Below are 20,319 nucleotides of genomic sequence, written 5' to 3'. Positions count from 1 at the left end.
TGTCTGCTCAAGTTATATTTGCTCTGGTACATACTTTCTCTTTGTAGCTAGCTGTATTGTATCCAGATCCTTCTTTAGAGATGATGCATAAAAGTAGTGCTGACTTCTCTTCCAGTAACAGGAGGCTGAATCCTTTGTGTGAAGAAGTTTCAGCAGATAATGCATATATGCTATGTACACTCATACCAAGCACAAATTTTTTAGGGTGAACCTCATTAGGAACGTTAAAGTTGTCTCTAAATCATGCCAGTGTTGTATTATTAACAAAGATTACTCCCACACTTTAAATACAGTCATTTGCATGTTTGCTCTGCCTATCCTTAGAGATGACAAAATACAAGCCAGCTCCAGCCTGGGACTGTTTCAATCTATTTTACAGTGCTGTGCCTAAGCAAATAAGCCCAGCAGGTGACTGCACACCTCTGTATGCAGTTTATATTAGTACACACAAGCTTCTGTAAACTGTTAGCAGGTGTTAAACTCCCTCCTAGCAAACATGAAATCACTACATGTAACATCTAATTAAAAGATTATAATTTTATAAGAGTTACACGAAATATATCAAGTTATGATCACCATTTTTTTAAAATATATCTGTTCTTTCAACTAAGTTAATTCAGATAAACAAAGTAAGTTCAAAACCGCTACTACAGGCTTACCTTCATGACAAGTTCTGAAAATTTAGGAGAGCTGGCTGTTGCTAGCAGACTGTCTTGGAGCAAAACAAGCAGAGCACTAGAAGGGATAAGTTTATAATAGTTACACAGAAGAAGTGCTACACACAAGAGAAGATGCTAACTCCTGGCAGAATACCACACCAGAAACTGGGGTTGCTCCAGCAGTTTACATCATATGGTATAACAGCTCTTTCTTTCTATTACATTACAAGAGTTTAAGAGCCAGTCTGCTGAACTACAAAGCATATAGAACCATACTAAGCTGGTTCTTTCAGCCTGCATCCAGCTGTGCACATTGTGTAGTCAAATTCTGATCAATTCTGACAACCAGTAACGATTCTTCATTAGCCAGCTGAACAATTCTACAGACATCATTCCTTGCTTACAGAATGATTAAGAAACAATCTTAGCCACTCAAGTAACACACAGGAACAGGTGAAGAGAAGCAGTAATTGTGCAATTTTCATTATATACCTCAAGATGTTGGTCTGGTCAGACTTTTCCAGAACTTTCACTACCAAGAGATTCACTGATCGGATGACCTGCTCACCCTCCTCAAGGTCTTCAACCCGAGAATCCAGCATTAACGTAATAAGACCGTGCATTAGGTCCTTCAGCACACCAGTGGAGGCCTCTCGAGCCAGACTCTCTATCTGAAATAGCTATAAATTGAAGACAATATTAGAAGTTTCCCCTGCATGCAGCGCTTTAATTTAGGGATTTTTCTAGACTACGCTGTCACATCATTTGACCCCCCCCCCAACAAAACTGCAACTAGGAAGAAAGTTATTTCTACTGTGACTTCTGAAAATACTTAGGCTACCAACTAAGCACTCAAAAGGTAAGGAATATTAAAACCGAGCTTAATAAAAGTGTTGAGTGGCTGTATTTTGTAGAAACTACAAATAGACCTTTTTCCCTTCCCCAATTTCTCATTCCCCGCTCCCTCTCAAAAGGTGTGTTGGTGAGCAGACAATTAGCAGCAAACCTTCATAAATAAGACCCGAAAGTAGGTACAGGTCAGGTAGACAGACATTCTACTCTCCTTCAACTTCTGCACAGAAATTATTTGCTCTTCACCTTAACTTTTAGGTCAAAGCCTTACCGAGATCATGCTCCCAATAATACAGCTGTAAAGTTTGACTATCTCATCTTTGTCTAGCTTCTCATCTGCCATGTGCGTATTGTAGATTAGCCGAAGCTGCATGAAGGTAGCTATGAGGAATTGGTCAATGTGGCCAGACATAGCTTCTGCTTTGTCTTCCTGTCTGAGAACCTCATCAATCTAAGATTTAAAAACAACATCCCCAAGTAAAGTCAACGTAATTGCAACAACATCCCCAAGTAAAGTCAACGTAATTTTATCAGTGCAAAATAACTGTAATTTAAAAACTTTTCTATAAGAAAGGTCTTGCCCTGACCAATCCATTTACCAAGGCACTTGCATTCTAAGCTTTCACCTGAAATCAGCAGCCGCAGACCTCTATTCTTAATCCCAATACAAGCAGTTATCGATCTTTTAGAAAGCTGAAATCCTATTCTGTACAGAAATGAAAACATGAAATGCTGCAGTATGGATTCTAGAATTAATAGCTTTATGAAATCTTCTGGATAAAATAATTTAAAGTAGTTAAAGCCACTCTAGAAACATGTAAAAGCTACAAGGCAAGACAAATCTTTTGCTGAGGATCTCTAAAACAGTTTACATTTAAAAGTTAAGTCTCACTGTCTTAATTGGCTTTTTCAAACTTGTGGCACAGATAATTGACAAAACCAAAGAGATATGCTTTTTTTTTTCCGTAGTGCTTCTGTGTTAAGAGTCTATTCTACATCACCCACGTGAAATTTCTATTGCTAAAGCGAGTCAGATGGCCCCTGTGCACTTAGTTTTGTCATCAGGGAGATTCTGAGCAGAGTCCATGTCACCCGACATGATTGCTCCACCACAGTGCAACTCATCACCCTCGCAAACAGTTTAGCACAGTGTGATTAGCTGCTACCTTAATTCTCTTACCTGTGCCAGAGCCTGGATACTTGTATTTATATCACCACTGGCTACTTGTGAAATGACAAAGTTGATAGTAGAAGCTGTGTTACTGTGCATGTCATCAAAGTGCGGGGATACAGCACGGATTCTAAACAGTTGAATAAAACAGGATTAATTACTCTTTGGAGAGATAACTCTAATTTACAATGAACTGCTATATTTCAATGATGGTTTAGAGACAAGGGAAAGGATTTCATTCTTCACAGGGGATACTCAAGGAAAGAATAATTCCTTTTAACATATCTATTGCACTATTTGTAAAGACACCAATGATGCATTTACAAACTCAAGATCCTTTTACTATAAAACCACACAAGCAGAATTCAGGTTTTACATTAGAAATAACTGCTCTCCAGATTCCGGAACAGTACAACAGGTTGTCACTTTGACATCTCTCTTCAAATCAGCTGACACTACCTTCTTGTGTAAACAAGTCTGAATGTAGAAACTAGCAGGGTTAATCAAGCTTCTCAAAATAGTTTTTAAGTAGCTCTATTGGCTTCACTTAGGAGTTAAAACTAGACTCACTTGGGCTCAGGAATCAAGACTGGCTCAAAGATGTCATCTAGCTTGTGCTGTACAAGTGCTGGCATCTCACATCTGACGGTACCGTTGTCATTTTCAATTTCATCAAGATCCAGCTGAAATTCCCGTGGAACTGTATGTGCTGTCTCAGAGTGACTGCCCATGTTGCGATTTTGGCTATAGAAACCAGGAGAGAGGTGTTTATTATGTATACACACAAGGCAAGAGTACTAGCACTAGCATCCACTGGTAGCCCTAAAGCTCTCATAATAGAATATACAGATTTTAAAGTTCTGATTTTATTCAATCCCGCTAATAACCCCCTTTGCCTAACCTCTAGCCATTAGTAAAATAAGCTTTTGTAGGCCAGACGTGCAACTGCTAGTTACTTGCCTTCCTAGTTTTTCTTATAACCCACCATGAGACCCCCTGCATCTGTGATAGGTATGCACTGGTTCATTTTGAGAGATATCTAGCACAGTTAAAAGTAGCATTAACGGAATATAGCGTTACAAGTTCACAAGTGGGTTTTTTTTTCTTTTTTTTTTTTAAATGATTGATAGGATGCATATGTACATAGCAACCTTGCAAGCTCATCTGAACCTAAGACTCCCAGCGTCTCACGTGACTTGCGCTGTACATTAGCTTTTTCAAAGGAATGTTCTAATATGTAGTTCTCAACAGGGACTTTCATTCCAAGATAAGGACCAGGTGGCAAGGAATACGGTTTCTGAGCTTTTGTTTCTGGTGTTGTTGCCCCAGGCTCTATGATTCACACATGCTCATCCCGTTCTGTGCTGTACATTAAGAACAAGGTCCAATCAACACCAAGTTTAATGGAACACATAGGAAGCTCTCCCAATATTTTTAATAGCTGCCAAATGTGAAAGTGCCATGTCTGCCTGCAGTTTGATCTATAATGACCTTGGCAGAAAAATCTATTTTTGTTTTCTTTTTATTCTTTAAGTCATGTAAATAAATAACCTAAAACTGGCCATGGTAAACCTGTCACCCTCAGGAAGGGATGACTAGGATAGAAATTGAAAGATACAAGAGCCTTGCTACCAAGGAGTTAGTGGGCAGTACTTACATCCTATAAGTGCGATACATAATTCTGTCCATGGAGAAGCAGTGAAAAAAGGCACAAGACCATTTAGAAAGATTTCAAGACAGACAGGACAAAAAAAAGTTTCACACATTTTGTTTTATATTATTTGGCCAATTTTCACAACATGCAAAGATGATGATACAAGAACTAAAATAACATCGCCACACATGATATTAGCACAGAAACTATGCAGGTTTCAGATTATAACATATCATTACATACTTGAGTTTGGAGGACATGTCCTCAGCTGGTCCCTTCCGCAGCATGCTAGCATTAGCACTGATGTTTTGAGTACGCTGAGGTTTCTCCTCTGCCTGTCTCACTGGAGCAGCAGACGGTCTCTTGGCTGACCGTTTTATTCTTTCCTCCAGCATGCTCATGTCTTTCTCAGAAAGCTATAACACACAATGCTTTCAGTCAATTTGAGTTGTATGGATTTTAGAAATCTTGGTCACCCACAGGAGGTATATCACTTATTGATGCAGACCGAAATTCTCCAATACCAAGGGCAGGAACTGTCAATACTACTATCTAGCAGCAATCTAATAGGGCCACTCTGGACTGCCAGATGCTACTTCAGGAGCTGATTAACCCATATTGACAAGCTCTAATACTGAATACAGCTATTTCTAGCCCACAATTTCCAAGAAACAAGTCATCTTGAATTCAAACTATGGTACGATCATGTGTTTCTAATTGTTGCTTGTGTTACTGCAAAAACACAAACAAACAAAAAAATCTGCCTTTCTATATGTCCTATTAGGAGCCCAGGCAATGCTTTAACACTATGGACCCTGCCACAGAAGCCAGGGTGCTTCTAATAGTTGACCCATAACTCAACCTGAATACAAGGTAAGCCAACTGAACTCTCCAACTCAAGCAGTGAAAAGAATCATGTTTATCTGTTTACCTAAGGGACTGAAGATTACCAACAACTACATTTGACCAAAAGTAGCTGTGACAATTTTGTGGGAAGTACTCTCCAGCATGATTTGGAATGATTTCTATGATTTCAAAACCTTCCTGAAAACGCATACATTTTGGGACTAGACCGACCATACTGACGTACAGAAAGCTATGGTTAGAAGGGGCTGAATGGTTCAGGTGCTACAGTTCTTTTCTTATCCCTGAAAATTCAAAAGCAAACAGACTATGCAACACTAAGGAAGTGGCAGATTGCACTCTGAATAATAGTTAAGATGGGAATCTAAATTGTTAATGAAAATGCAACATTAATGTGACTATTATTTTCTGTGGTAACCATCTCAACATTTCAGGAAGTTGGAAAGAAAGAGAGGCAGCCTTACTTCCCTCCTCATCATACTCCATGAAATATCTCCCCAATAGCTTCTTTGCACTATGGCATATAACACAACTAAAAAAATTAGTACAGGTATTAACATATCTATAATATTCCAATCAGTTTAAGTACTGCTAGAAACATTACCAAGACCACAAATTCAGAGAACAGAAGATGGTCTAACAGTTCTTGACTCAGGTTAGAACTCAGTATACTTAATCTGTTATGCACAGTAAATGTAGACAATGCAGTGAAGTAGCTTTCCACTGCTGGAGACTGGAATCTGAGTTTTGCCACCTTTAACTTTTACCACATTTTAGATGACATGGCTGAGTATGATTTCCAGACAAAAAAGCAGCAATACAAAGCATGACAGTACTGACACAGACCTTAAGCACTGGAGTGCAGTAAGATAAAGCAAACAAACCAAACTTACCAGACTACAACTGCAAAGCAGTTGGTGGAGATGGGCATTAAAAAAAAAGCCAAGAGTACTTGTGGACACCCGACAACTAGCCTTTTTTTGTCAAGTTATTTAGATAGCATTATAAATCACAACTGTTACCTATACAGTTGACTGTAATGCAAGTTACTCTTTATAAACAATTTAATTCCCATGATAGTCAGCATTTTGCTCATTTCTTCTAGTTTAGTTTTTCATTCATGAACACCCAGATTATATACCCCACAATCAAGAATTAACCAACTAACATTTAGAGGACCTATGGTGAAGCAAGTTATTTTCAATATTACAAAATACTCTTGACACCAAGAGCAAGATGTACCATGACCAATCCCAAGCAAAACAGTGCTAATCCCCTACAAAAATGTAAGGGCTTAAAAAAAACAACCAACCAACCCACCCCAAAAAGGTTTCAAGAAAGCTTATTTCCAGTTACACTCACATTTCCAATTAGCTTGAACACTTGGTCACCATGAACATTATAGACAGTCACAATGGTGTTCAGTGCAGCATTCCGCACAGTGTTGTCCCGATCACCAATATGAGTTGCCATTTCTTTTAAGGCTTTCCCTGGAGTTGGCTGGCATACGTTCATGCCATATGATTCAACCAGACATCCAAGCTCTTCCAGGCATTCTAAAGGAAGAAAGTGACACGTACATTCAAGTTTAAAGCTGCTGGGAAGAGAGCCCTCCTAATTTCTGTGTTGCTTGCACAACTTGAACATTCACTGTAGACAAGTGTCAATCACAATGCTGTTGATGGATATACTCCAGGTGATTTATGGGATGAATAGTAAACTAATGGTTCAGACTACTTCACACAGACAGCATTTAAAAGCTGGATAGGGATGACTCTTCAAACATTTCCCATTACCATATATGAGCAATGTTACTTCACATCTAGGTAGTTTAGACAGTTGTGAGCTTGCAATGCTATATTATATACATAATTTAACTTTCTAGTTATATCAGGATGAGATATTCTCAAGGTGACTACAGAGTTGTTTGAACTACAAACACCGCACCACAAAATTTCTATAATAAAGTTGAGATAGATATACAGTGTAGAGAAATTTCTTTCCAAAGTCTTGATGAGTATAACCAATTCCCTTAGTCGCTTGGACAATAGTATTGTGACGGTTCTCCCCAGTACAGTTTTATTAAGACAACAAGCCTACTCAAGGGAGATTTAATGCTGATAGCAATTTAACAGATTGCTCATCTTTAGAAGGTACAAAGACACCAAAAAATAAAAATGCAAGATGATACTACTTTAAAATCTGATCCTTTAAACACTCACAAGCATTTGCATAAAATGCCATACATAAGCAAATCTCACATTCCACCAAATGTTATTATGCATTTCAAGATGCAAAATAAAGCAATTTCAAGTACTTGGCAATTGCCCGGTTCATCATGCCGTTTCCTACCTGCACGCTGTTTTGAGTTTTTGGATTTTGTCCCCTCCATGATGAAAGTGAACATCTTGCTGGCTGGATAGATGAGACACATCCTGTTCAGAATGGCACGTACATCCTTGCGAATGACATCTTTTGGTTCTCCTACCTGGTGGAAAAGTCAAAAACAAAGAGGGGAAGAAATACAAAATATTTTAAACAGTCTCATGATACTGCGATTACTCTAAATGTTAGGAAAGCCAGAATTCTTCTCAATGCAAAATTCCTTTCTGGTAAATGGCTTTTGAAGGCAAACATGCAATAGAGAATAATAGAATCATTCAGGTTGGAAAAAGCCCTTAAGATCATCAAGTCCAACTGTTAACCTAACACTACCAAGTCTACCACTAAATCATGTCCCTAGCACCACATCTATACATCTTTATAATACCTCTATGGATGGCGACTCAACCACTTCCCTGGAGAGCCCGTTCCAATGCTTGGCAACAGTTTTGGTGAAGAAATTTCTCCTAATAGTCAATCTATTGACTATTGGCACAACTCAAGGCCATTTCCTCTCATCCTATCGCTTGTTACTTGGGAAAAGAGATTGACCCCCACCTTGTTACCACCTCTTTTCAGGTAGTTGTAGAGCGCGATAGTCTCCCCTCAGCCTCCTTTTCTCCAGTTTAAACAACCCCAGTTCCCTTGGCTGCTCCTGCCAAGACTTGAGCTCCAGACCCTTCACCAGCTTCGTTGCCCTTCTCTGGACATGCTCCAGCACCTCAATGTCTTTCTTGTAGCAAGGGGTCCAAAACCAAATACAGTATTTGAGGTGCAGTCCCACCAGTGCCAAATACAAAGGAACAATCACTTCCCTAGTCCTGCTGGCCACACTATTTCTGATATAGTTATTGGCTGCCTTGGCCACCTGGGCACACTGCTGGCTCATATTCAACCATATGTCAACCAACACCACCAGGTCCTTTTCTGCTATGCAGCTTTCCAGCCACTCTTCTCCAAGCCTATAGCATTGCATGAGGTTGTTAAAATATGCAGGATCCAGCACTTAACCTTGTAGAATCTCATACAGTTGGCCTAAGCCCATCAATCCAGCTGGTCAAGGCCCCTGTGTAGAGCCTTCCTACCTTCGAGCAGATCAACACTTCTGCCCAGTCTGGTGGTATCTGCAAACCAGTATCTGCAAACCAGTGGGTACACTCAATCCCCTCATTCGGATCACTGATATTAAACAAAACTGGCCCCAACACAGAGCCCTGGAGAACACCACTTATGACTGGCCTTCAAGTGGATTTAATGCCATTCACAGTATATTTGGAATTAACATACTACAGTGTTGGACAGTATTCCTCATGAAAATTAAGGTTAGTTTCTGTAGAAGGAACCTTACCTTTAGGATAAGGTATGGGATGAAAGAGGATGCTTCATTTTCAGTAAGGTGATACTCTTCTTGACTCAGCAAATTGAAAAGCAATTTAAGGTATTCAAGTGCTTTCATCAAAACACTTGTGTTGGTATCAAAGAACCTCAGGGTAAGCCATTTTAAGATCAGATCCAGGCAGCTGATGACTCCATCTTTTTCACTCTCCAAGTGCTTGAAGTGAAAGAAAAAAAAAAAGAATAAAGGAGGTTGTGCAAAATGAAACACACTGTTCAAGAGAGGAACAGAGAATAAGGAAAAGCTACGCCTGACGAGATGGTCTACATTTATTGGTTGATTCCTAGAATCATAAGTACTCATTTTAACTTATACAGCTGTCTGAAATTCTAAGAGAAGTGGGGAAATTTTCCCTTTTCCCAACAAATATTAATACCAACTTCATCATTCCTCTGAAAGTTATTTCTATAGATGTGAAGGTTTCAACATCACAGAACAGTGACCCCTGGCTCCTCAGAGAATTCCTATTTGATTTTGATTCTAGCAGAATCTTTCATAGCAGAGAATAAGTCTATACAATGTCATCTACTACCACAGATCCAAACTCACCTCAATCATAACAGCCAGTGCTTTGTTATGGTGCTGAAAGTCTGCATGAAACATCTCATCCTGTAGCCATTTGGCCACACAACTGGACATCTGAGTTTTCAGCTGCTCAATATATTCATCACGGGGAGTAGTGAAATTCCACTTCAACACCTGTAAAAGGCAGCGTTTAGAAGTCAAAGCAAGCAATACCTTTTCTTCCTGAAAGAACCTGCAGATTGCATCCCTTTTAATTTTGCTTTAGAATCTGTTTTCAAAGTCTTCTCATTACCAACAAGTAATGGAAAAATTCAGTGGTGTTTGCTCACATTGGCTTACATGAAAAATTCTCTCTATGTGGAGTGGTTTTCTTGAGGTCGTTATCTTAACTATTATCACTTTAATTAAGTGGTTGCTTTTAAGCTACAGATAGGCCTGTTTACTAGAAGTTATAAATAACGTGCATGTTTTAAGTAATAGAATTTCCCTACAAAAGACAAGCTTGATAAGCAGGGCTGTTCAAAAGAAGTATATTAAAGCATTTACAATGCATCCTAGAACTCTGGAATTAGTTGACTTTTCAGGTAAAAATTTGAAAGTACTTCACAACTGAAGACCATCTCTTGCAAGTTGTAAAAAGGCCTTTTGCTTTTATGAGAGCGTATAAATGCACAAAATTTGGAAATCGCAAAAGAAACACCACAGTAAACCTGATATTGGTGAAAGTCAACTGAAGAACTAGGTAATCAATCCAAGGTATGGACAGAGACCAGCACTTTCATGCCACAGCATGTTTAATTCTAAACGAAAACCTAAAAGAATGCATTACAATTACACTCCTTCAAAGCATGTGAATACACTCAGATTTTTCTCACCTTCAGACCTTTCTCATCTTTCATCCTTTGTTCTTTCCCATTTGGGACTATGATAAAAATAGGACCCGATTTATCATCGTCCTCCTTCAAATTAGGCTTGCTTAGCACTTTCTTCCCCTGTACACCCTGAAAAAAGCCAGGTATTAACAGGCAACACAAGACATACGTAATGCATCAGTCCCAGCAATTGCAAGCATTAGATACCAGCCAACCTCATGCTGCCTATGTGTACAAGAGCCAGAGAGAAGCTGAAAGAATAACATTGATTAGAATTTTAAAAGTATGTGCTCTGCTGCTGTGGAAGCAATACCCATGACAGTGTGCACAGTAGTAACCTGTGAAATATGACACATCACTCAACCAGTGTGCTAGTCACCCACACACATCCCTAAAACCCAGTGTGGTACCTGTTTGATAGATTTGCTTTTAGTCAGACTGGTACTGCCTTTGCTGAGGCTTGTATTAGCTTTGGACAGGCTGATATTGCCCTTGGACATACAGCTACTAACATCTGACTGCTGTAAATAAGCCACAGAAAAGGCTTTGTTGTTAGACAGCTATTAACTTTTAAGAGTTACCATTCCAAACTTTTAATGCCTTTGTTGTGAACGCATTAACTCTAGCATCAGAGTTTTGACACAACTCATAGACTTAGGAAAATCTACAACATCCTTCAAGGTTTGTTCCATTTGTTCTTGCGGCGAATCTGGAGCTACATCAAATGTTCTCATTACAGCACTGCTTTAGACAATGGAGGCAAAAGGACTGGGGAACAATTTAGGTTTTTGGGTTTTTTTTTTTTTTTTTTTTAGTTATACACATAGGACAAACTTTAAAGTTAATAGCAAAAAAATTACTGTAACACAAAATAACAGAAAAACTTAACCACAAATTCAAATGGAACTGCAATGGTAAGAATGAATTCTCAACAGCACGAAATCAAGGACGCCAAGCAGATTTAGAATATGGACTGAGCTGCTGATGACTGCTTTTTTGACAACACAGACTTTAAGAATTAAATAGGTAATGACAAAAGCAGGAGTTAAGTAAGTGATATGGGAACACTTGTCATTTCAGAACTCAGACAAGCAAAAAGATTTTCAGTAAAAAAAGTCCCTAGCAAGGGCTATACTCTTCTACCTATATTAACCAACTACTGCTATTAACTTTCTAGAACTGATTTTATACAAAATGAAATCAAAATACCTTAGCTTTAGAGGATGCTCCACCTGCTTTGGCTTTTTTGGGATCAGGCTTGGATTCCATGGTATTGGACCCTGAATCTTCAGCAAGTGCTGGAGAAAAAATAGACCATTTCAAACTACCAATAAGCCCATTTTAGGTCAGCACAGTTTTCCATTCTTACGTCAGAAGAAAACCTGTTCATGGATACAATACACTCACCACACAAAGGTCTGAGGATTTTATACACATGAAAGTACCACCTTAAATTCCATGTCAGCATACAAACTTTTCATAATAAAGACCATAATATGTTAGCAAATTTGTCGTTATCAAAACAATTTAAAAAGCACACACACACATACACTGTGCAGGCTAATGCCTAGAGCTGTAGTTGCACCCAGTTTGAGCAGGCAAGCTAGCCTCAGCAGAGAGATAAGGCAGGACTGCTTCTTCAAAACACTTGTCCTCTAATCCTGTTACCCGCTCTTTTGCATCAGCACAAGCGTTCTAGTAGCCTCACAGTGAACTATACTGAGGAATTAGTCCAGATAAAAATTAAGATGAAAACATTTTTAGTGTTACGTTAAAATCAGATTAACATTACCAAAAAAAGTATCAAACCACCCTTTAGTCCACAGGTTTTAGCTTCAATACCAAGTAGATATTTCCAAAGAGCAGCTGACAGATGGTTGTGTGGAAAAGAAAAATCCTCCTACATTGGAAGCTGACTCAACTGCAAGTAAGACCAGAGCTGCAGACAGAACTCAGTAGAGCACAAAGTTATTTGTAATCTTATTTATGCCAAATTCCTCTCCTCCTGCTAAGTATGTTTCTTCCTCTGGCACGTCAAAAAGCTTCAAAACCCACCCTTTTCTCAGTCATTTCCTGGAACGTAAGAGAAGTTACCTGTTGCAGGTTGGAATTTGGCTGGAGCTGCTCCCCCTACCACTCTGGATGATGCTTTAGCAGGAGGAGCTGGTTTGGCTGGCATGTTGGCTTTGGCTTTCTCAAGCATGGCCAGTACTTGGTCTTTGGAAGTTGGCTAGAGAAAAGAGGTGAGGGAAAAAAGAAGTGATAAATTTGGAAAGATTAGTGATACTGATTACTAACACATGCCACAAGCAAGGAAGATAACAGTAGCTTGAAACAAGCTATTCTCTGTTTAGCATGTTTCAGGACACTTATCTTAAAACAGAGTTTTCAGATATTTCTGTTCTGAGATAAAACACCTTTCCATAATGTTTCTTATGCAAGACCTATGGGAAACATGTGAACCAGCAATCTGTTCTAGGTGAGCAGTCCTATGATGTTAATGGAGCATCTTAACAGCGATTCAGCACTCAAAGGTCCAAATTGCTACAAGCCATCTTAAAGCATGTGTTCAAAGGCATACAGTCAGACAGTAATTAGTATGGAAGCTATCTGCAGGTAGATTTTTTTCAGAAAAAGAGTGAATAACTGTCAAGCTCCTGAAGTGATAAACCTTCGGTGATACTATTTTCAGCCCACCTGAAAATATTTGATGCAGACAAGCTTACATGACTCAAGACAGCATATCATGAGATTGTGAGTCAGACTTGCTAATTATCACAGTATGCTAGGGATTGGAAGGGACCTCAAAAGATCATCTAGTCCAATCCCCCTGTCGGAGCAGGAACACCTAGATGAGGTTGCACAGGAAGGCGTCCAGGCGAGTTTTGAATGTCTCCAGAGAAGGAGACTCCACAACCTCCCTGGGCAGCCTGTTCCAGTGCTCTGTCACCCTCACTGAGAAGAAGTTTCTTCTCAAATTTAAGTGGAACCTCTTGTGTTCCAGCTTGAATCCATTACCCCTTGTCCTATCATTGGTTGCTACTGAGAAGAGCCTGGCTCCATCCTCATGGCATTGCCCCTTTATATATTTATAAACGCTAATAAGATCACCCCTCAGTCTCCTCTTTTCCAAACTAAAGAAGTTATCCACTCATTCAAGGTCACATTATTTAATCTTAGTGACAGAAATACCTTCAGCTTGCTGGTGGCTTTTGCCATCTTCTCAAAGCCAAGATGCATCATAAAGAATGGCAGGGCATCCTGCGCCTTTTTACGCACATCCCCATTTCGATCTTCAAGGCAGGAGTACAGGTGAGGCACACACAAGAGTAGGTCAGAAGGAACAGAACGGAGGGTAGGCAACTTCTCAGCCAACCAACCAAGAAGCTGAAAGAAAGTTTTAAAATAGAAGTTTTTGAAGAAGCGCTCACAGTGCTCTGTCAGGCCACAAGAGCCCGAATAGCAGTCCTTCACATACCTCTAAGTAAGCAGGAAAAAACCTCACCCCAACCTTTGTTCAGACAATTATTCTTAACCAACATCACCTTTCCTGTCAGTAATCAAAAAGTTTTCTACAGTTAAGTTCAGTATGTTAATATGCAGCTATCTTAAAACTTTGGACCGCATAGGCTGTTTCTTCCTTTGTAAAGTAATATCAGAATTTCAGCTGCACTTCATCAACCTCAAACATATTAATGCCTCCACTTCAGTTCTGGTCTTGACTACTATGTAGTTAATTTGAGAGAAAACACACTAGCTCTTAAAAAGCTGATCAAAACAGAAAAAAAAATTCATTTCAGAGGTGCTAAAATCTGAATGACAGCTGTCATGCAGGAAGAAAACTCATTATTAGCCTTTCAAGGTTTAACAATTTTATGTCAGTATGAAGACCCAGCTACTTGTTTACTCATGTAATAGTAGCATTGTGTCATTTCAGTCTGCATAAATAAACATAGTCCTTAGCAAGTAAGGTTATTTTGATTAGACACACATAAGAAGTTTACTTAGGAGAAGCCTACCTCTTGTCTTAGGAAAGGATTTTCTTTTTTGAGCTCCTCAGACAGGTCTTCCCCTTCCAACCACTCTTTCATGCCAGTTTGTTCAGCCCAGGCGTTCACAGTTGCCAGTGCAGCAGCACGAACGTTATTCTGTAGCAAGAACAAGATTTAAGAATAATCCTAAATAGGGGTCAGAAGATTACAACAGAAAAGACAATAGATTCATCCTTCCTATGAAAAAAGCTTCTACATTGCAAGCTTCGAAATCCGTATTTTTATTCACTGTTTGAGAAGCGTAAGATTGAGAAGAATTTAGTTTTAGTGATGATATCAGCTGCAGAAATCACCGAATCAGACACTTATTACCTACTGTCATTTAAAAAAATAAGCTTAATAAAGAGGGACAAAGGGTATCTTTAAAAGCACTTCGTAGCTGCCATTCATTGATGAGAATTTTGGGAGTCTCTTAACTCTCAAACAAGCTAAAGAATAAGGTTAGTGATTTACGTAATGCTTAAAATAGACTTAGCACATTCATAAATCAAGGCAAGTGGGTTAAGGAGCCTGTTATTAGGGCACTCTTATTTAGGACACACATGAGCAAAAGTCAAGTCAGGAACAGAGGAGCCCTCTAACTCCTACCAATTTCCACATTTACTGTGTCTTTCCAAGCAAAATATAGACCACCACCCCTTTTTGAAGCAGCTATATAAGTTACAAGAAGTCAGATGGAATACTTTACAGCCTGGTTCTTCAAAATATTTTCAGTATAGATATGACTCCATACATATGACTCTGTCCTGTAGGCTGAATTTCTGAGGCAAGCTGATAATGTAACAGACTCAGTTTTAGCGTGAATCAATTCTAAATGCACAGGTACCATCTAGGCATGTGTCTAAACAAGAAGTGAGCATCCTTGTCCCATCTTTAATCTCAGTGACGAGAAGAAACAAATCACGTGCTGCAGGTAAATAGGCACTCATCAGCCAAGCAAGGCCTTGGTTCCCATCACTCAAACTTAATTTGTCTTCACTCATGCTACAATCCGTTGTTTTTCGTCAACTATTCAGTAGGTCCACTATTAACACTTTAAAGTAAGGACAAAAAAGTGTCCTCCTCGTCTCCAGAAACTCTAGCAATTGGGTAAGTTGGGTAAATCTTGCAGTACATCAAAAAAGTTACTATCATAACAAAGTTTGAATGAGTATACAATTCTCTGTCAGCATTATAGTGCCTACAAGGAACACCGGTATTATGCATTTTAGTAACAGTACAAGTTAATCAAAGCTGGTCTTATCCTTAAACCACGTACTTGGAACTGAAGGAAGCTTGCTGTTTCCTCAAGATAATTGGTGATTAAAAGAAGAATCCAACTTAATCATGTAAAATCTCCGTTCTTTATGATTTTTAATGAGAAAACAATTTGAACTAAGTTTTTATCTAGCCTTAGGACCAGTCCTATTCCTTCCATTGCTTGGGATAGGCAGAGCCATTTTCTGCTTTTGTTCCTACTCGCATTCAGGGTAAAGACATGTGAAGTATGCTACCTCCGATAATTGCCTGTGACTTCTGGCACAAGACATCGGCATCTTTCCAAGCCTCCTTCCCCTACCGCTTCAAATAGCTCTTTCCCATGGTCCTAGCTTTGATTTTGACATACCATCTTGATAAGCTCGACACTGACATTATACAAGCTTCAGTGTCAGTTATGAGTGTCTTGTCTCTACCTACAGATCAAAGGTCTCCTACACAGTGACACAAAGACAACAATGTACGCTGGAATCCAGCAATACGCTGAAAGAACTAACGTTCTACAAGCAACTTTAACAAGCAAACCTGATTAGTGTCTAACGTAGCATATTTTCAGGATGAGAAGTATGCATACAATCACATCTGACAAATTTAGTGACCTTCTATGATGGTGCTACAGCATTGGTGGATAAGGGAAGAGCAACTGACCTGGACTTGTGTGGGACATGTCAAATGCTTTGCACAACACCCTTGTCTCTAAACTGGAGACATGGATTTGACAGATGGACCACTTGGTGGATAAGGAACTGGCTAGATGGCTGCACTAAGAGTTGCAGTCAATGGATCAATGTCCAAGTGGAAACCAGTGATGAGTGGCGTTCCTCAGGGGTCGGTACTGGGACCAATACTATTTAACATCTTTGTCAGTAACATGAACAGTGGGATTGAGTGCACCCTCGGCAAGGTTGCCAATGACATCAAGCTGTGTGATGCAGCTGACATGCTGGAGGGAAGGGATGCCATCCAGAGGGACCTGGACAGGCTTGAGAGGATGGCCCGTGCAAACCTCATGAAGTTCAACAAGGCCAAGTGCAGGTCCTGCACTTGGGTCTAGGCAATCCCAAGCACAAATACAGGCTGGGCAGAGAATGGATTGAGAGCAGCCCTGAGGAGGACTTGGGGGTGTTGGTGGATGAGAAACTCAACATGAGCCAGCAACACGCACTCACAGCCTAGAAAGCCAACCGCATCCTGGGCTGCACTGAAAGAAGTGTGGCCAGCAGGCTGAGGGAGGGTATTCTGCCCCTCTGCTCCGCTCTGGTGAGACCCCACCTGGAGTACTGTGTCCAGCTCTGGAGCTCCCAGCATAAGAAGGACATGGACCTGTTAGAGTCCAGAGAAGGGCCATAAAGACGATCAGAGGGCTGGAGCACCTCTCCTCTGCAGACAGGCTGAGAGAGTTGAGGTTATTCAGTCTGGAGAAGAGAAGGCTCCAGGGAGACCTTATAGCAGCTTTCTAGTACTTAAAGGGGGTCCTACAGGAAAGATGGGGAGGGACTCTTTATCAGGGAGGGTAGTGATAGGACAAGGGGTAATGGTTTTAAACTGAAAGAGGGTAGGTTTAGAATAGATATTAGGAAGAAGTTTTTCACTGTGGGGGCAGCGAGACACTGGAATAGGTTGCCCAGAGGAGTTGTGGGTGCCTCATCCCTGGAAGTGTTCAAGGCCAGGTTGGATGGGGCTTGGAGCAACCTGGTCTAGTGGGAGGTGTCCCAGTCCATGGCAGGGCAGTTGGAACTAGATGATCTTTAAGGTCTCTTCGAACCCAAACCATTCTATGATACAGTCGCCACATTTCATTTAAAAGCTGAATTATGACACTGACTGGATTTATTTACGAGCAGGACAATATATCTCAGGCAGAATATCTATTCAGGCACATATTCATATTTGGATAATAAGATGTCACTTAAGCAAGAACCTTTCAAAAATTTGTAAGCTTCCAAAGAAGTTTTAACTACCATTCGCCTCTATACCAAGTCCACACAGCAACAGTTATTCTCAGGCTTAGCTCAGATAATAAGCAGCAAAAAGGAAAGATCTTGATGAGTGTCCTACCTTACTGTCTCCTAGGACTGTAATGACAGGAATGCCCAAATTTTTCACATGCTGTTTGATATTGGGGCCCATTGCTGTTGCTAGCTGCTGAAGAATGCTCAGTGTTTGCTGCACCTGCACATAAACAAAAAAGCTTTGAATAAAATACTGTTACAACCACGTGCACAAAACTCTAAGTCACATGGGGAAAAGCGACACTGCTGTACACCTAGGCTTTACTTTAGGATGCCTACTCAATGATATCTATTCTGGAATTCAAATTCATCATACAGATAGATAAAAATGTCTATATTCTGAGTAAATTGAAGTTAACTAAAAATATTTTCAAACAAGGGACACCACTTTTGGTAAAAGTCAAGCAATTATACAAATTTGATTTTTAAGGTTTTGTTTGGTTTAGGTTTGCTTACATTACATTCAGAGCAGAGGTAGATCTTCCCTTTTTTGAAGGCTTTTTTTAATAAAAAGCAAAGACAAAGGCAAATATTTATAAAAATATTTAAATATATGATCTAGAAATACACAGTTCACTGTTTTCCAACTGTTGATTTCATGACTTTGTAACAGTCTGAGCAATAAACAAGGTTCAGAAATCATAAATAGTTTGTCTTAAGTTCTAAGCTGGAAACAGCTGAAACAGAATTTTGAATAACATACCAAAATTTTATTGGAGTCATTGAGACGACTCTTCAGAGCAGCTGGAAGTTCTCCTATGTTTGGCTGTATGAACTTCGCATCATTTATTATACTTGTCACTTCATCTAGACCTTCCTTTCTGATCTTCCAGTTTTTGTCCCCAATCTTAGACACTAGTTCAGCAGTGATCTTATCACTGTAAGAGAAGAAAAAAAAACAAGGTAAAAAGCCCATTTTCTTATTTATGTGTCTTTTTAGTATTTGACTGCTTTAACACCACAGATTTCTGCTTAGAATGTGTTTATAAATACAAAATTTTGAATTTCAGTGGAAGTATGTCTTCAGGTTGTAGAATACAAACCTACCCAATATCTGTTCTTGGCAAGAGATCCACAACATCATTCCCAACATCCTCCTGTTCCTCTTCCTCACCATCATCCCCACCTCCCCCACTGTGCCTGGAAATGCCACGAGTTGGAGCTGGTGCTGTCTGCCCTTGCATCTGCAAGCAACACAAAAATCAGAAACAGTCGTTTTACAGTTTTTCATTTGACATTAAAAATAAAAACACTTGCACAATAAAAAAGTGCTGTCTCAGGGTGACAGACTTCTAAAACATTATGCTATTCAAACAAAACCAGAAACTGTTCAAGTTCGTCATGAAAAAAGTGACTATTGACATAACTAGATGTAACGAGTTTGCAGCTGCTTTGATGAGCTGTCTTAAAATACCTGGTTATCACTTACAAAAATCAGGTTAGACTACAATATTACTACAGATTCCAGCTGCTGAAGTTTCCAAGTAGTTTTATGGTACTCAGTAGTAAGAGAGCTACACTTCATACCTTTTCAAATTCTGCATCTATCTGGGAGAGAAGGGCTGGCTTCTCATCCTCAAAAAACATTCGCAAAGGAGGTCCCACATAAAGATACATAACTCCCAGCAAGGTAATGGCAGAAGTCCTTACAGCCTGTCAGAAAGAGCATAAAAGCACTCAGTCTTCAAATTACAGATTGATAATAATTCAGGATTAAAATTCTAAATTTACTCACTGGGTTAGTTGCAGCAAGAGCTGTCTTCACATTACTGATGAAAGCTTTGACATTCAGCCTGTGGGGAAAACGATATCCCCCATAAGTAAAATGCAACACAGGAAGCACCGACAAGAAACAAAATCATCACAACACACTAAAGAAACAATTGCGCTAAGAATAGATTCAAACAACTAACTTGGAAGCAGAAGATATTTGCGCTTATAAAATAATCTCACAGGGGCAGTGTAGATGGTAGCTATTAAATAACTCCTGAAAGAGACCAGTTTGGGGAATAGCCTACTATGAAAATCAATACAGTAACCATAAAATAATTTATATCAAAGACCGCAATTATTACAGCTGGAAAGTTTCTTAAACTACATCACCCATGTGACTGCTAGGACTGAAATCCTGAGGGATGAGTCTAGAATCATTTTAAGCACCTGATACATGGCTACATAATAAAGGTGAGGGTGGGTTTTTTTTTTATTAGTCTGTCCCAGTATCTTCCAGAAAAAGGCACAAATTTCAAAAAGAAATTTTCAAGAAAAAGAAAGGAAGGTTTAGAAGATTACTGAATCTTCTATACCACCACCACTGAATTAATACAAGAGAAAACAGGCAATCATGGAAGCTTCCTTTGTGCAGCCTTAAACAGTACTGTTCTAGTATCTTATTCACACATAGATAACCCTGTTGGAAATACATACTTTTTGGGAGAATGTACTGAAGACAAAAGTTTATTTTCCAGACTTAATCAATGTTCCTACCCATTTAATAGCTACGAAACAAGTTGGATAGGAATATTAACTGCTCAAGTAGTCAAGTAAATTAATATTTGAAGTCTTCACTGCTTAGAAATTTTGTTCTGAGGAGTAAACTGTATCACAAACTTGACCACATTCA

The 20,319-nt window shown here is 39.4% G+C and overlaps 1 protein-coding gene across 1 annotated transcript in view; it reads right to left on the bottom strand.

Annotated features, from left to right (window-relative positions):
- CKAP5 (cytoskeleton associated protein 5) overlaps positions 1-20,319 on the bottom strand; it is a 55,714-nt gene that overhangs the window by 5,313 nt on the left and 30,082 nt on the right. The window contains exons 19-38 of the mRNA XM_082485702.1: positions 19,432-19,489; positions 19,224-19,349; positions 18,744-18,880; positions 18,400-18,574; positions 17,743-17,856; positions 14,395-14,523; positions 13,568-13,762; positions 12,470-12,605; positions 11,585-11,673; positions 10,379-10,504; positions 9,528-9,677; positions 8,931-9,134; positions 7,553-7,688; positions 6,563-6,756; positions 4,580-4,752; positions 3,253-3,426; positions 2,692-2,812; positions 1,783-1,962; positions 1,152-1,339; positions 660-735 (exon numbers count right to left, since the gene is read on the bottom strand). Coding sequence (XP_082341828.1) covers positions 660-735; positions 1,152-1,339; positions 1,783-1,962; positions 2,692-2,812; positions 3,253-3,426; positions 4,580-4,752; positions 6,563-6,756; positions 7,553-7,688; positions 8,931-9,134; positions 9,528-9,677; positions 10,379-10,504; positions 11,585-11,673; positions 12,470-12,605; positions 13,568-13,762; positions 14,395-14,523; positions 17,743-17,856; positions 18,400-18,574; positions 18,744-18,880; positions 19,224-19,349; positions 19,432-19,489 — 2,881 coding nt within the window. The remainder of the gene's footprint in view (positions 1-659; positions 736-1,151; positions 1,340-1,782; positions 1,963-2,691; positions 2,813-3,252; positions 3,427-4,579; positions 4,753-6,562; positions 6,757-7,552; positions 7,689-8,930; positions 9,135-9,527; positions 9,678-10,378; positions 10,505-11,584; positions 11,674-12,469; positions 12,606-13,567; positions 13,763-14,394; positions 14,524-17,742; positions 17,857-18,399; positions 18,575-18,743; positions 18,881-19,223; positions 19,350-19,431; positions 19,490-20,319) is intronic.

The sequence above is a fragment of the Vanellus vanellus genome, assembly GCF_965231255.1.
Source record: "Vanellus vanellus genome assembly, chromosome: 6".
Taxonomy (NCBI): Eukaryota; Metazoa; Chordata; class Aves; order Charadriiformes; family Charadriidae; genus Vanellus; species Vanellus vanellus.
This window is presented reverse-complemented; position numbering and strand designations above follow the sequence as displayed.